This window comes from Phaethon lepturus, unplaced genomic scaffold (assembly GCF_000687285.1).
Source record: "Phaethon lepturus isolate BGI_N335 unplaced genomic scaffold, ASM68728v1 scaffold16751, whole genome shotgun sequence".
Taxonomy (NCBI): Eukaryota; Metazoa; Chordata; class Aves; order Phaethontiformes; family Phaethontidae; genus Phaethon; species Phaethon lepturus.
In genome coordinates this window covers 1-14,125 of record NW_010519989.1, presented here as the reverse complement: position 1 = coordinate 14,125, position 14,125 = coordinate 1, and the positions used below count along the sequence as shown (strand labels likewise).

General features: G+C 37.9%; 1 protein-coding gene across 1 annotated transcript; it reads left to right on the top strand.

The window, feature by feature from the left end:
• Positions 1–305: 305 nt before the first annotated feature.
• LOC104613803 (BRISC complex subunit Abro1) lies at positions 306–13,803 on the top strand (the record flags this gene model as incomplete). Its single annotated transcript, XM_010297243.1, has 7 exons — positions 306–392; positions 3,433–3,469; positions 6,611–6,677; positions 9,813–10,003; positions 10,754–10,873; positions 11,519–11,603; positions 13,694–13,803. Coding segments are annotated over exons 4-7 (461 nt in total), but the record flags the coding sequence as incomplete, so codon positions are not given.
• Positions 13,804–14,125: the final 322 nt, after the last annotated feature.

Here is a 14,125-nt window from a genome sequence, read left to right as displayed (position 1 = left end):
GCGTAGCTGAGACTGAAGGCAGAGCGCTCCTTTGCATAGTTTCTGTTTGCCTTGTATAGGCTGTGCGTTACCTAAGGAAGCTTTCGGTAAAATACTATTTTTTAGACAACTTATTCCTATAGTGTTGTGAAAGGATTTTGGTAAATCTAAGGACAGGTTATACCTAATACAGCTCAGATATGTATTTCAACCTATTTTTTTTTTTAAGTCTTCCATTTAATGCTAAAAAAGTTACAGTAAATGACTGTGTATAGTGGTTTTTTTCCTATTTTTTGTCTTTTCTTTATCTTTAAAATTTTAGGAAGGATTTCTGCTAGGAGAGGTGAGACAAGAAGAGACCTTTAGCATTAGTGATTCACAGATCAGCAACACTGAATTCCTACAAGTGATTGGTAAGTAATAGAACTTTGAGAAATTCTTAAAGTAGCACTGTTCAGTTTTTCAATTTCCAGTACAACAATTCAGTAAGAATTGCTTCACTTCTGAGACCAGCACAAGGTGTTCTAGTCTTTTCAGAATTGCATTTGCTACAGTATTTGTGTGTTTGTGATTGAGATGTGAGGAAAGGAAGCAGTCATTTGCTCGGTATGAGGGTTTTATGCACCTCCTGTTGGGGAGAAAAGATCGTTCATTGGAGAAATTTATCTGCATTTCATGATGGAGAAATTATTTATTTGGCTTTTGGTCCTGCAGGGAGTTTCCTGCTTGATATGGTTACCTAAACACAAGCATGTGCTCAAAATTAAATAAATACATTGCTTGATTTACTAATACTGAAAGGGGGCAAATTTCCAGTAGAGGGTTAGGCTGGATGGCTGGCAGTTGATGACATCATAAACTGTGACAGCAAGATTTGCCTAGGAATATTTGTCAAACAATTTATGTTCTTGATAAGCAACAAGGACTGTACAGCTGATTTGGTGGTCTTGTGAAAAGTGAAAGAAGACCTAAAATCTTGCTGTTAAGTGGTGTTGGTTGAAGTAGATATTGTTACACATGATTGAGAAGAATGTTTTTAGGTCTATGGTTTATGGAAAACAGGAAACCCTTGAAAGAAAATGCCTTTTTTGTATACATGTATATAACCCAATGTTAAAATACATATAAACCTTCTTTAAAAACCTGAACATGTACGTACCTGGCTTTGTGGATCTGATACTAAATAACATAGCAGCATCTGAATAAAGCTCAGCTAATACACAAGCATCTTGCAATTGACTCTCAAATGTTATTTCCAATATAGACCTAAAGGTCTCTGAAGGTATGTACGACATATGTTACAACTCAAGATACTTGCTGTCTTAAAGCAGTGATGGTTGTGTATACGAGAATCCAGAAGGTTAAGTAGTTTCCTGTTTTGGTTATTCCTGAGGAAACATGGGTGATAAATTGACTGTGTGAAGTGTAACTTAATTACAATTAATCAATTGAGCTAAATATAAAAAAGTGTAGGATTTTTTGTTTGTGTATATAATCACTGTCAAAATACTGCGTAAAGGCAGGCAGCTGATAAATATGCCTGTTCAGGCAAAACTAGACATCACTATTCAGTGGTAACTGATCTTAGTTACTGTTGACAGTGTAACACAGTAATGTCACCAGCTGCAGCCTCAGCATGGTTTCATAAATTAAGTGTTTGTGGTATTAAAAATTATTCCCTTTTTAGATAACTCTCTTTGTCACATTCCTGGTTACAGTTATTTTCTGAAAAGAGAAATTACACACAAACACACCCCCCTAAATTTCTCCCTCCTGCCCCAGATCATCTGGATATTTTTTTGTTTATCAAATCTTTAATATTTATTCATCAACATTAAGTCTTGAACTCCCAGTTCAACTAATGAACTGAGAGAGACACTTTTGTGGCACTGTTGTCACAGACTTTTAACATTCTTACATGTCTGCTGTCTCAAAGCTTAGTGGTGTTGTTTGGGTGTATATGTACTATCTCTCTCTCTCTCTCTCTAAAATAAGTCAGTGTGTAAAGCTCAAATTTAGAATGATGGCTGCTTCACATGTTCTGAGCAGTAGGCTTGTTGCTTCCTGTTTTTCAAAAGACAGGGCCTGTGTAACATGGTAGTAACTTGGGCATTAAGTATGTATTCTCAGTAGTTGTAGTCAATCTGTTTCCTGGAAGGAGTTGGTCTAAACTGGAATAATTAAATTTACTGTCTTTGTTTAGCAAATCATTTCCACAAATTCCTGTATGCCAGTGTAAAAATACGGTCTTGATACACTTTTAAACAATTCCAAATATATTCCAAACAAAGTAACTGTAACAGCAGCATCATGAGGAGTTCTTGACAGTGAAAATGTAGGGTTTCTCAGGCAGTACGCCTGCCGTGAATCAGGGCGTTGTTTTGATAGTGGCTAAATACACTGAGATGCTAATGTGCATAGTCTGTTGTTCTTGGGAATTGTGATCTGATTCTGACTCTGCTGAGGTTGCAATCATGAGCAGACTGTGACGTTCAGAACAGCAGGTGGTGAGTCACTCTCCAGGAAGGAAGAGTCTAAAAGTTGTTGCTAAACACTCCAGTGGGGTTTTGGTATAGGAGCTTGAAATATTATTGCTACCTTAAGTGCTGTTCAGTCTGAGCAGATACGGTTTCAGACAAAAGTTACGTGATCGAGGTATAATAATATGAATAAATGATAAGCTGTATTTGGTAAAAAGTCGGAGTAGAGAAGAACTTTAAAGAAATATTAATGCCACAAAAAAGTAAGTTGTGCTTGGTGTTAGAGAGATAATATGGATTGGATTTTTGCTGTTCTCTGAGATTACTGACATGTTACAACCTTTGCTGCTTAAATAAGCATCTTAGCATTTATTACAGTGTCTTCAATAAAAAAAATACTGCTGTGACTTTTTAATACTTTATATAAAACAGAATTATAAGTTGCAGCTAACCACTTGGGAGCGGCATTTAACCCCTTTTCTCACCATAGATTCTATTTGCCTTGCCTGGTTAAGTACTCCAATGTATAACATTTCAGTGATTTCCTTCCCCATCCCTTTTTTAATTCACTGCTGCGGTAATAAACAGTGTATATGAATGCTAGTAAACTGTTGTGGAAAGGTGTATCAAAAAGGGAAAAAAAGCATAAATGCCTTTGTGAAGGGGGTTACAACCATAAAATAAGAGTGTATTTGAGGCTCAGAAATACCTGTGTGTATCTGAGCAAGTGTATGCCTTGCTTATTGTTAAAATACTTTCCTCTGTAAAATGGCAGATCAGGAAGAGAAGCTACTTTTCTGGGTATGATGCTGTGTCATCAGGTGTTGAGACATTAAGGGCAGCGTGTGGTCTGACACAAATGTTTATATGCTCACTAGCTGTGATGTGGAAAGTTCATGCAAGATATGCCACTCTAATTTCTTTTTACCTTGAGCAGTTGGACTTATGTCTCTCTCTGTTGTTCTTGTTGCAGAAATCCATAACCATGAGCCTTGTTCAAAACTCTTCAGGTAAGCATTTTCTGTTGTCTTTCTGTGTTGGCTGCAGAATATAAAAATAGGTAGCTCACTGAAATATATTAGTATTTCAAATGTACCTACGAATGATTACAGAAATACACATAAATGGCACCAACCATGACAATGAAAGTACGAGTTTACAGTTTTAGTAGCACTTACCTTAACATAAAATGTTAGATTAGAAAGCATGCTGAGGTAGCTAGTACAGGCTTATTTCTCTACCTCTCTGAATTTGCATCTCATGTAGTGGAGGTGGGATAGCGGTCAAATCAAATCATAGCGCTCTGGTAATTAGGATTAATGTCAAAATCAGTATAAATTATTGTAGTCTTAGGTTAGCTGTGCTTGGACCTCGTGGGTCACAGGACATCTTGTGTGCCCCATAACTTTAGTAACCCTTTATCTGGGCTGTTTTGCAATTAATTGTACTGAATTGCACCAACTGATTATTCTGAAACTTTCAGCTTACTAGTAATTTTTGCCTTCTAATATTCTGTACTCCAGAATTTAAATTAAATACGGGTTTAATATATTCTATTTAGCAGCTTCCATCTACTTATACGTAGCTTTTCTCTATAGTCTTCACTTGTTATACAGTGATGGCTTCTAAATTGCTGTCTAGAAATTCTTTTTAGAAGGCATTCCCAATTAATCTCCTCTTGTCTTTATTTAGAGATTCCCAGCCAATTAGGAAGAGACAGTACCTTAGATATTATGATTGATGTTGGTTACATTAGAGAGAAAAGCTGCAGTCTATCATTTGCTATCTGATAATTAGAGAGTACTCTTAACCCAGTGATTTAAATGCTAGAGACTCTACACATCAAGATAATACCCCAGTGTCTAGTAGACTCTTTGTGATTCCTAGTGATGCTTTGTGCAACACATATCAAAACTGATCACACTTACTGCTTCTCCCCAGTCAAGAAATTGGTTGGTAAACTGAGCTGATGGAGGAAGGGGAAGAAGTCTGTATTTCACTGCATGTTTTTTGCACAAGAAAACTAATTAATTTATTTACTTCAGAGTACAGGGGAAACTCTTCCAACTCATACAGCTTTTATCAGTACCAGAGCGTGCTGTTGGTTTCTCTGTTGCATTAGTTGTAGCAGATGCTGATTTTTGGGCATTCTGCCTTGTCCTTTTGACTTCAGCGTAGCCACTCTGCGGAGGCCTATTGCTCATCTACTCTGTATTCTTGTACGCTGGCACTGCTAATGTTGAGTATAACAGGCTTCGTTCCAGTGCTTTTACCAACACAGGGAAACTGAATAAGAAGTAAGGATTTTAAAAGGACTGATTTCTCTATCTGTGCAGTTTTCAAATGAATGTGTTTCGTTACATACTAGTTGCTTATCCCATATGAAAATTATTCTTATCCGCTACTTACAACAATGTATAAATATTGTGAACATGAATTGAAAAGATTATGCAAATATTATGTAGTAGCTCAAATTAGAAATTAGTTTTAATCTTAATATTCACAGTAACTTGCATCTTGAAACAAATGTTATTCTCACCCTTATTTACCAGACAAGTACTGAGCTCAGGATTTTCTGTTGTGCTTTTTTTACCCCTACACACAAGAGCTGAGATCACAGACCTCTAAAACAGAGTGTTTTCCTGCACTGCTTTAGATGTTAGTGATATCAGCTCTTGAAAGAGACTAAGGACTTGGCACGTAAGTCAAGGAGGAATCTATTTTCAAATGTTCTTCATTTTATCATGAAGTGTGATCTAGTCGAATTTATAAAGCTGTGTAGATAGATTTATAAATTCTTAAATCTGTAACATCCTCAAAATACCAACATGCCAGGGTATCATGGTTTAACGCCAGCCAGCGATTAGGCACCACACAGCCGCTCGCTCACTCCCCCCGCAGGGATGGGTCAGAGAATCAGAAGAGTAAAAGTGAGAAAAGTCACGGGCTGAGATAAAGACAGTTTAACAGGTAAAGCAAAAGCCGCACACACAAGCAAAGCAAAACAAGGAATTAATTCACCGCTTCCCACGGGCAGGCAGGTGCTCAGCCATCTCCAGGGAAGCAGGGCTGCATCACGCACAACGGTGACTTGGGAAGACAAATGCCATCACTCTGAATGTCCCCCCTTCCTCTTTCTTCCCCCAGCTTTATATGCTGAGCATGACATCTGTCACATGATATGGGATACCCCTTTGGTCAGTTGGGGTCAGCTGTCCCAGCTGTGTCCCCTCCCACCTTCCTGTGCCCCCCAGCCTGCTCGCTGGTGGGGTGAGCGGCAGAAAAGGCCTTGACTCTGTGTGAGCACTGCTCAGCAATAACGAAAACATCCCTGTGTTATCAACACTGTTTCCAGCAGAAATCCAAAACATTGCCCCATACTAGCTGCTATGGAGAAAATTAACTCTACCGCAGCCAAAACCAGCACACAGGGTTTGGGCCTCAGTTCTGTAAGCTGACCTGTATGGAAAGACCATTATACTTTGGATTCTTGCGGACCTCAATAAAACTGTTTTGGCTTCAAGGGTCCAGTCATGTGAGTCTAACTGCAGGACTGGAGCTCAAGAAATTGATTTGTAGTTGCATGTGAAATGGCCCTGCTTTCCTTTCTTCTTTGGCAGGTCTTCTTTGGCAGGTAGGCCTCTTCTTATCGAGGCAGGGTTTTGCAGAATGCTGGTCAAAATAAAATTATACAGTCCATTTATATATGTACCCCTTGGTGTAGGGGCTGGCAGCGGAATACTAGGCATCAAACTAATATGTACAGTGAAAGCATTTTAAAATTAATAATTACAGGTATCTTGTATTTCATTACTAGTGGTTTAAAAGTGGTTATAGAGGTTTCATACCAGCTAGTCTTATGCATCTAATTTAAATGCTCTGCATCCTCCTCTGTGAACAACTGCCTTTGTCTGTTAGCTGTACAGTCAACCTAGGCTTCTAACTGTCTGTATAGCACACGAGTTGCAATATCTTAAGTAGGTGTTGTGAATACTGACCTATGGTGATAAAAGTAAAACTGTAGAAGTTGCTTTGTAATGTACAGAAAGCCATCTACTTGAAGAACACTCAAAGTATAAATTATTTACTTTATGTATAATGTGTGTGTGTAAACTGTGTACCTACCTTTCTCTCTTCCTTTTTGGTTCAAGCTTTTATGACTATGCAGGCAAGGTTAATGAGGAGAGTTTGGACAGGATTCTTAAAGACCGAAGAAAAGTAAGTTTTCTATCTTTTCCTCCTGTTCTAGTCATTAGAGCCTATAATTAGAGTGGTTTTGGAAAACAAACAAACAAACAAAGGTAGTTAACTAGAAGAAGTATTTTCTTTCACAAATCTGATGGCTTGTTTGGACCCTGTATGGAAGTTGGTGGATTTATGTAACTTAGGTTAAATTGGGGGCAATCTAAATTCCATGAAGAAATGCAAAGTATTTAAGTTTAGGTCTCAAAAAGTGAAGGGCTAGTATTAACCCACTGAAATTTCTGGGTTAAACATGTAGCATAATGATTGTGTACTCTGCTGCTGAAACCAACAAAAATGTAGCTGATCTGAAAATCTATTCTAAAGGGTTCACTTAAGAGTTGCCATGATACAGCCTTGTAATTGCAATTTTTGCCCTGTCAGTTTTAAAGTGGAAAAACTGTTCTGTCAGAAGGTGGTTATATCAGATGCCATAGATGATATTGTGTATATCATGCATATGTTGTTAGTAGCACCATTAGTATTAAGATTAAATTTGAGTAGTTATTTGGAGACGAGTCAAACCTTTTTTCATCTCATTCCATACCTGTACTACACGATCTTTCTAATTGTCAAATAATTGCCTTAGAAGTTCTCGTGATGCGATACATCAAAGAACAGACATGAAGGTGGTGTTCCTCACGTAGTGAAATGAATCCTCCAGTCAGCTTGCTCTGGCAAAAGGACGGGTGACTGACTTGCATGGCAGCTGTGCAGCTTGTTAGACCTAGCAGAAAAGTGACACTGGTACAGGAATTTGGCTGTCAAGGTCTGGTTAGTGCCAGAGCTAGTACAAGGCAGGGCTGGTTAAAACAAGACCTTTTTTCTTGTTTGACTTGCTTTTACAAAACATCAGCAAACCAATGTTGTTCCAGCTTCTTGTAGAACTGCTGATTGCATTTCAGTAGTAGCAGAGCTAACTGTCAGGGCACGACCTGTTCGGCTTTTGGGATTTCTGTCCTCTACAGGTGACTCAAGGGTAACTTTCACTACTCTGAATAAGAATGCCTACTGTGTGAATTGATCATCATTATGCAAAGTGTGTGATGACAGTTGCTCAATTGCTAATTGAATTTGCAGTCTTTACTTTCTGTTCACCTTACCCACCTGAACTGTGGACTTCTGCTTTCAGACAGGGCTTAAGTTGAAGAGGGATCTTTAGTGGAAGCAAGTCTTAAATCTGTGCAACTTCTGCAACACTGATCATTGTAATGTTTTCTTCTTGTCTGCTTCTTCCAACAAATGCTCTCAGAATAAACTCCTCTGTGTATACTAATGTATTTATGCTTAGTGCATAGGTGCTTGTGTGTATATTCATGTATACAGACATCAACGTATTTATGTTGATGATGGAGTGAGTTTCCAGTCTCAGATCCTGAATTCTGTAACCCCGTAACTCTACTGTAGAACACTACAGAGCATATTAAGTTCCCCTTCAGGTGACAAGGCAAAAAACATATTTTAAAAATGTTTGTCTCCTACTAGTTTTGGGTTGAATTTTATTTTGTTAGGGGAGACTCTGGCAAGAAAGCAGGAAAAACTGGAGAAATTAAAACTTGCAAGTGTCATATGATTAAAGCACTACAGATTTAATGACATTGTCATAATGTCAAAAAAGAAACACTGCTGTCTGGGAACCAAGACAGTCTTGTATGCTTTTTTGTTAGCAAATGAACACATTTCATTACATTCAGACTGAGTAATTGGACAGTGTCATGGTTTAACCCCAGATGGCAACTCGGCTCCACCCAGCTGCTCACTCACTCCCCCCGGTGGTCCAGGGGACAGAATCAGAAGAATAAAAGTGAGACAAGTCGTGGGTTGAGATAAAGGTAAAACAAAAGCTGTACACGCAAGCAAAGCAAAACGAGGAATTCCTTCCCCACTTCCCACGGGCAGGCAGGAGCTCAGCCATCTCCAGGGAAGCAGGGCTGCACCACGCACAACGGTGACTTGGGAAGACAAACGCCATCACTCCCAACGTCCCCCCTTCCTCCTCGCCCGCCCCAGCTTTATATGCTGAGCATGACGCCGTACGGTATGGGACACCCCTGTGGGCAGTGGGGTCAGCTGTCCCCGCTGTGTCCCCTCCCACCTTCCCGTGCCCCTCAGCCTGCTTGCTGGTGGGGTGAGCGGCAGAAAAGGCCTTGACTCTGTGTGAGCACTGCTCAGCAATAACAAAAACGTTCCTGTGTTATCAACACTGTTTCCAGCACAAATCCAAAACACAGCCCCATACTAGCTGCTATGACGAAAATTAACTCCATCCCAGCCAAAACCAGCACATACAGATTTACTATACAAAATTAAAAAATAATGCTTCCTTTTTTTTTATTTAACATGGGAGTCATATTGTCGAATATGTAGAATCTGCTCTATTCTGATGAATATATACATGCAGTCTTAATGCTTCACTACATGATAGTGGCTATTCCTGGGACTCCTCCAAAACCAAATTGTTAATGATGTGTGCTTTTCCATTAATCTCTTAAATGTTAGTTTGCATGAAGTAAAGGAGTTTAATGCATGTTTTATTCAAAATAATCATTGAATCTGAATGGGTCTTATCTGATGTGGCCATGAATCTTTCACAATTAAATACACGAGAAAATTTTATCGCTGTACACAGCAGATTAGTCCCATATGTCTCATGAACAGACATGAATTGGCAAATACGTGTGTGAAGCACTGGAAATGTCTTGCAAATCAATACAAGTGAATAGGCAGTTGAAATATTTAGGCTAAAGAAAACCTACATCTGCTGTATGTGAAAACAACTCAAGTTTAAAAATTTGAAGATGCTCCAAAGTTTGTTGCTGAAATTAAACAATTGAAGTATCTTGGAAGTGGGATCATGAATGCCACTGAGGGCACGCAGGTGTTTGCAGCATGCTAAGGTTGAGCAATTAATAGTCGTGTTGTAACAGGATGTCACTTGTTTCAGGTTATTTAATAGGTAGAAGCCGCTAGTAATTCGGTCCAATTTTGTTGTAATAAAGCTATTGGCTAATTCACATGACATCACAGTGTTAGCAGCTTTATTATCAGAAAGTAAATATGTATCTCTCAGTTAATGCTTTTTTTTTTTTTTCTGATGTACTTTGATTACAGAACGTTATTGGATGGTACAGATTTAGGAGAAACACTCAACAGCAAATGTCATATAGAGAGCACATCATTCACAAACAGCTGACACACATTCTTGGAGTGCCTGATCTTGTCTTCCTTCTCTTCAGCTTCATTTCCACTGCAAATAACTCAACACATGCTTTAGAATATGTGCTTTTTAGACCAAACAGAAGGTAAACAATCTCTGTATATGAACTAATCCTCTCTTTTTTTTTTTTTTTAATTCCTTTTATTGCTAAGAAGTTTGTACAATTACATAGAAAGACGACTTTGTGTTTGTCAAATGATGTCTTGGTGTACAATTGTTAGTGATGACAGCTTTTTTTTTTTTCTGTGCAATTAATTATAAATTGAAGTTTTGTGGTGAACAAAAGTTCTTTTCGGTCTTTAAATCTTCAGACAACGAAACCAGTATACATTAAGAGAAATCATGTCAGTACTATGTTTCCTGTAACAGACCTGAATGTAGCTTCACCCTTCTTTTATCTGTGGTAGTTTGAATGCATAACTAAAAGGCTCTAAGAGGTACAGAGATAGGTCCATCTCAAGGAAGTTTTTGATCATGTGTCCATTTTGAACACAACTTCTAATTGAGTGGTCAAGCATTGGAACACGCTGCCCAGGGAGGTGGTGGAGTCAGTATCACTGGAAGTGTTCAAAAAACGTGTAGACGTGGCACTTGGGGACATGGTTTAGTGGGCATGGTGGTGTTGGGTTGATGGTTGGACTTGATGATCTTAAAGGTCTTTTCCGACCTTAATGATTCTGTGGTTCTGTAATATTTATCAGCTTTTATAATAAACTAACCTAGAAGCTTTAAAATTAGAGGAGTTGGGATCATCAGAGAGATGGGATAATATTGAGACTATTATAAATAATCTTTGGAATATGAATTAAGAAGTCTGTCTAAACTTTCTCTACAGGTATAATCAAAGGGTGTCACTTACTATTCCTAATCTAGGCAACACTAGTCAACAGGAATACAAAGTTTCTTCAGTGCCAAATACTTCTCAGAATTATGCCAAAGTTATTAAGGAACACGGGTAAGGATTTTTCCTTTGCAAATGAAGTACAGTCATCAAGCTCTACGTTCTTTACCTTCCAAAGAATAGTACAAATATGCATTTCAAGCAGGAGACACCTACTTCTGGAGGAGAATGGTTGGTTCCTAGGGTGCTTTTTCTGCTTAAAATCAAATCTTTTAGAAAAGCAAAGGGAACTGTGCACTAATGAGAAAACCAGAGTTAGTATGGCCAGTTGGTGCTGTGGGCCTTCTTACGGTGTTTTTTTTTTTTTTTCCCAATGCATTTTGTGCACAAGCTTGCTTTAAATCTTGAACTCTGATTTGGAAGTGTTGAAGTCTTGTTGGTTTTTTAAGTCATTTTAATTAAATGCTGTAAATGCAAAGTAGCTCTTCTGACTGTTAACAATGAAATTATACAAGCTTAAAGATTTCTGTATGAGTTTAATCTCATTTAAATGGGGCTTTGTGGTGCCGGAAGAAATTTTGGTATTGAATATGCTGCTGTCCAAAGTTTGGTTCTTGAGAGTATAGAAAATCTTTAGCAATATAAAATAAAGTGCATTTTAGAAGTAGTCATTAACTGCTTAACAGCAATTCAAAGACTGCATGAGCTAGAAACTTGTGTTGTCTTTTCCAACTAATAATTTCTCTTTTTTTTTTTTAGTACTGATTTTTTTGACAAAGATGGAGTGATGAAAGACATCAGGGCTATATATCAGGTTTATAATGCACTTCAGGAAAAAGTACAGGTAACTTCCTTTACTTGTTTTTGATCAGTTTGTATGTGGCATCTTTTGTTTGTCCTTTGCTTAAACCAGGAGTGCAGGAAACGGAGATTTTTTAGAGCTCGTGAACAATTTATTATGAACTGTAGGAAAAAAAGTCTGACTTTATTTAATAATGTATCAGTTTCTAGCTAGTGTGTGCATTTGCAGTGGCTGCTGTAAAAGTGGTTGATAGGAATATCATCAATTCTTTCTTTTTTGCAAGTAAGAATGATTTAATGCTTGGTGATTTCTGGGAGATGTTAGCTATTTTTAAGAGTATGTGTTGAAGAAAAGCCTTGCTGAAGGCTGTAGGGATTTGCACAGGTTTGAAGGCTTGCCTGTGTGAGTTTAAAAATTACTCCTGGCTCTTGGTATGTACCATGCAGCAAAGAGCTCCATCTGTTAGTTAAAACTTGTGAATGTTTTGTGTAGAGCATGAGTGAATTCTGCTCCAAATGTGGCAAAGCATCTGAAAGTGCCTTGTGTGTCAAATCTACTAAATGTAAGCTTGTCAATTCACAGCTTGTCCTATGTGAAGAGCAGCGTAGCTGTGCTGCCTCAGGAGCACACACATCTGCTAATTGTGCTGTAGTCACAGCTTATTTCCAGGCTTTCCCCTTACATCTGCCCTGGAGGGATTTGTGTCTCTGCTCCAGCTTAGCTTTGCTGGTTGGCACGTAGAGAGCAAGGCAGTAATCACTCCAGTCATCCCTGACCCTGCTTGCACAGGAGAACTGCTATTTCTCGGTGGAGGTTGCTACCTTCTAACCGCCTTGTAAGGTGGGTAGCTCTCATCAGGAAGGCAGACTACTTCATGCTGGCTTCAGGAGACATGAAAATTTATTTTCAGAGGTCTATCCCATTAGCTAATTCTGTAACACTGTTTTTGCCAAGAGTGCATATATCCTTTCGTGCTCTTGCTGTGGTTTCAATTAGTGTCTGGAAAAATGGACAATGTAACATCATCAAGGGAGTTGTCTTCCTACCTGTTAGAAGTATGACTTTGTTGTATTTCACCATGTAAATCATGCTGCTCTACGTTGTCTACAGAGCTTAAAAGTAACTTAGGTGTTAGCTAACTTGAGGAACTTTTATCTTTAAAGTGAATTTTTCACAGAGAATGTTACAGGACTGGAAATAAGTTTTCCAGTAAAGCAGCTGAGACATGTATTTGAATTACTCACCGATTAGTTGGGAGGGGAGGGTTTAAACTTTATAAACATCTAAAAATTAGATACAGAACTGAAAGCATAGCTAATGTTTTTCAACTTTGTAGCTAAGATCACTAATAGTAACCTTTCGGAGAAGAAGCAGTAAATGGCTAGTCACCTACTAGTGAGTTTAAGACTCATCAGTGCTTTTAGACTTGTGACTCTGCAAAACTGATTGTCTTTAATGATAATGACCAATACTTAATTTCTGCAGAAGTGAACAATATCCAGTATAACATGTTTAGGTTAAAAAATAAATCAATATTATCCAGAACTATTTTTAAACTTAGATTCTTCTGTGAAAGTTTCACCTTCATTTCCTACCCAGTGTAGGGAGATATTGTTGAAAAATCCATGGGCCTTGTTTGTTTAATAGGAGTATTGGGAGATCAGCTTGGGATGACTTGTCTTGAGTCAACTGTTTCATATCCCAATTCAAATTTGGTCTAGTACAAAAAGCATGCACCATTATGCTACATTTTAAAATCATGCTACTATAGTATCATTATTATGCTAACAGTGTATTTAAAATTAAAAATGAAGAAAAAAAAGAAAAGAAACAAAAAGGGGCAAGTCTCTCCGACCAAGTAGGAATAACTAACTTTGGATCCCATTACAAATCTTCCTATAATGATGAATTATTTGGAAATGATTTTCCTATCTTGCAGCAGTTGGGAATTGGCAACAGCCAGTAAAGAAAATGATCTTCAGGTTGAGTATTATGCTCTGATGTAGCTAACTCTTGCTCCTAGTTTTGTGCTTTTCATGGCTTCTTGTCTGGTAGTAGCTTTATTAACATTGTCATGGAAGTCCTTGCTGTATGTTTGCAAAATCTTAGCATATCTTATGTTTTTCTCCTAGGCAGTATGTATAGATGTAGAAAAAAGTGAACGTGTTGTTGAATCTTTTCAAGCTGATGTAAACAAGTTAAAAAGGCAAATTGCACAAAAGAAAAATGAAAAAGAACAAGAAATAAGTAAGTTTCCTTTTAATTTTCTATTTCAGAAGCAGATGCTGTAAGGACAGAACACTTTGTGGGTTTATTTTGAGTTGTTTTCCTGATAGCTCATAGCAAAAGAAAAAAAAAATCACATTGGGAAGGGTATATGATGGATATATGTTGAATGACACCTGAACTGTGAAAGTACGTGTACTGCAGATATTTTAGTAGGAGTCATCGGAAGGGTATATGATGGATATATGTTGAATGATACCTGAACTGTGAAAGTACATGTACTGCAGATATTTTAGTAGGAGTCATTCAATTTTAGCAAACTTAAAACATAGGAGAGA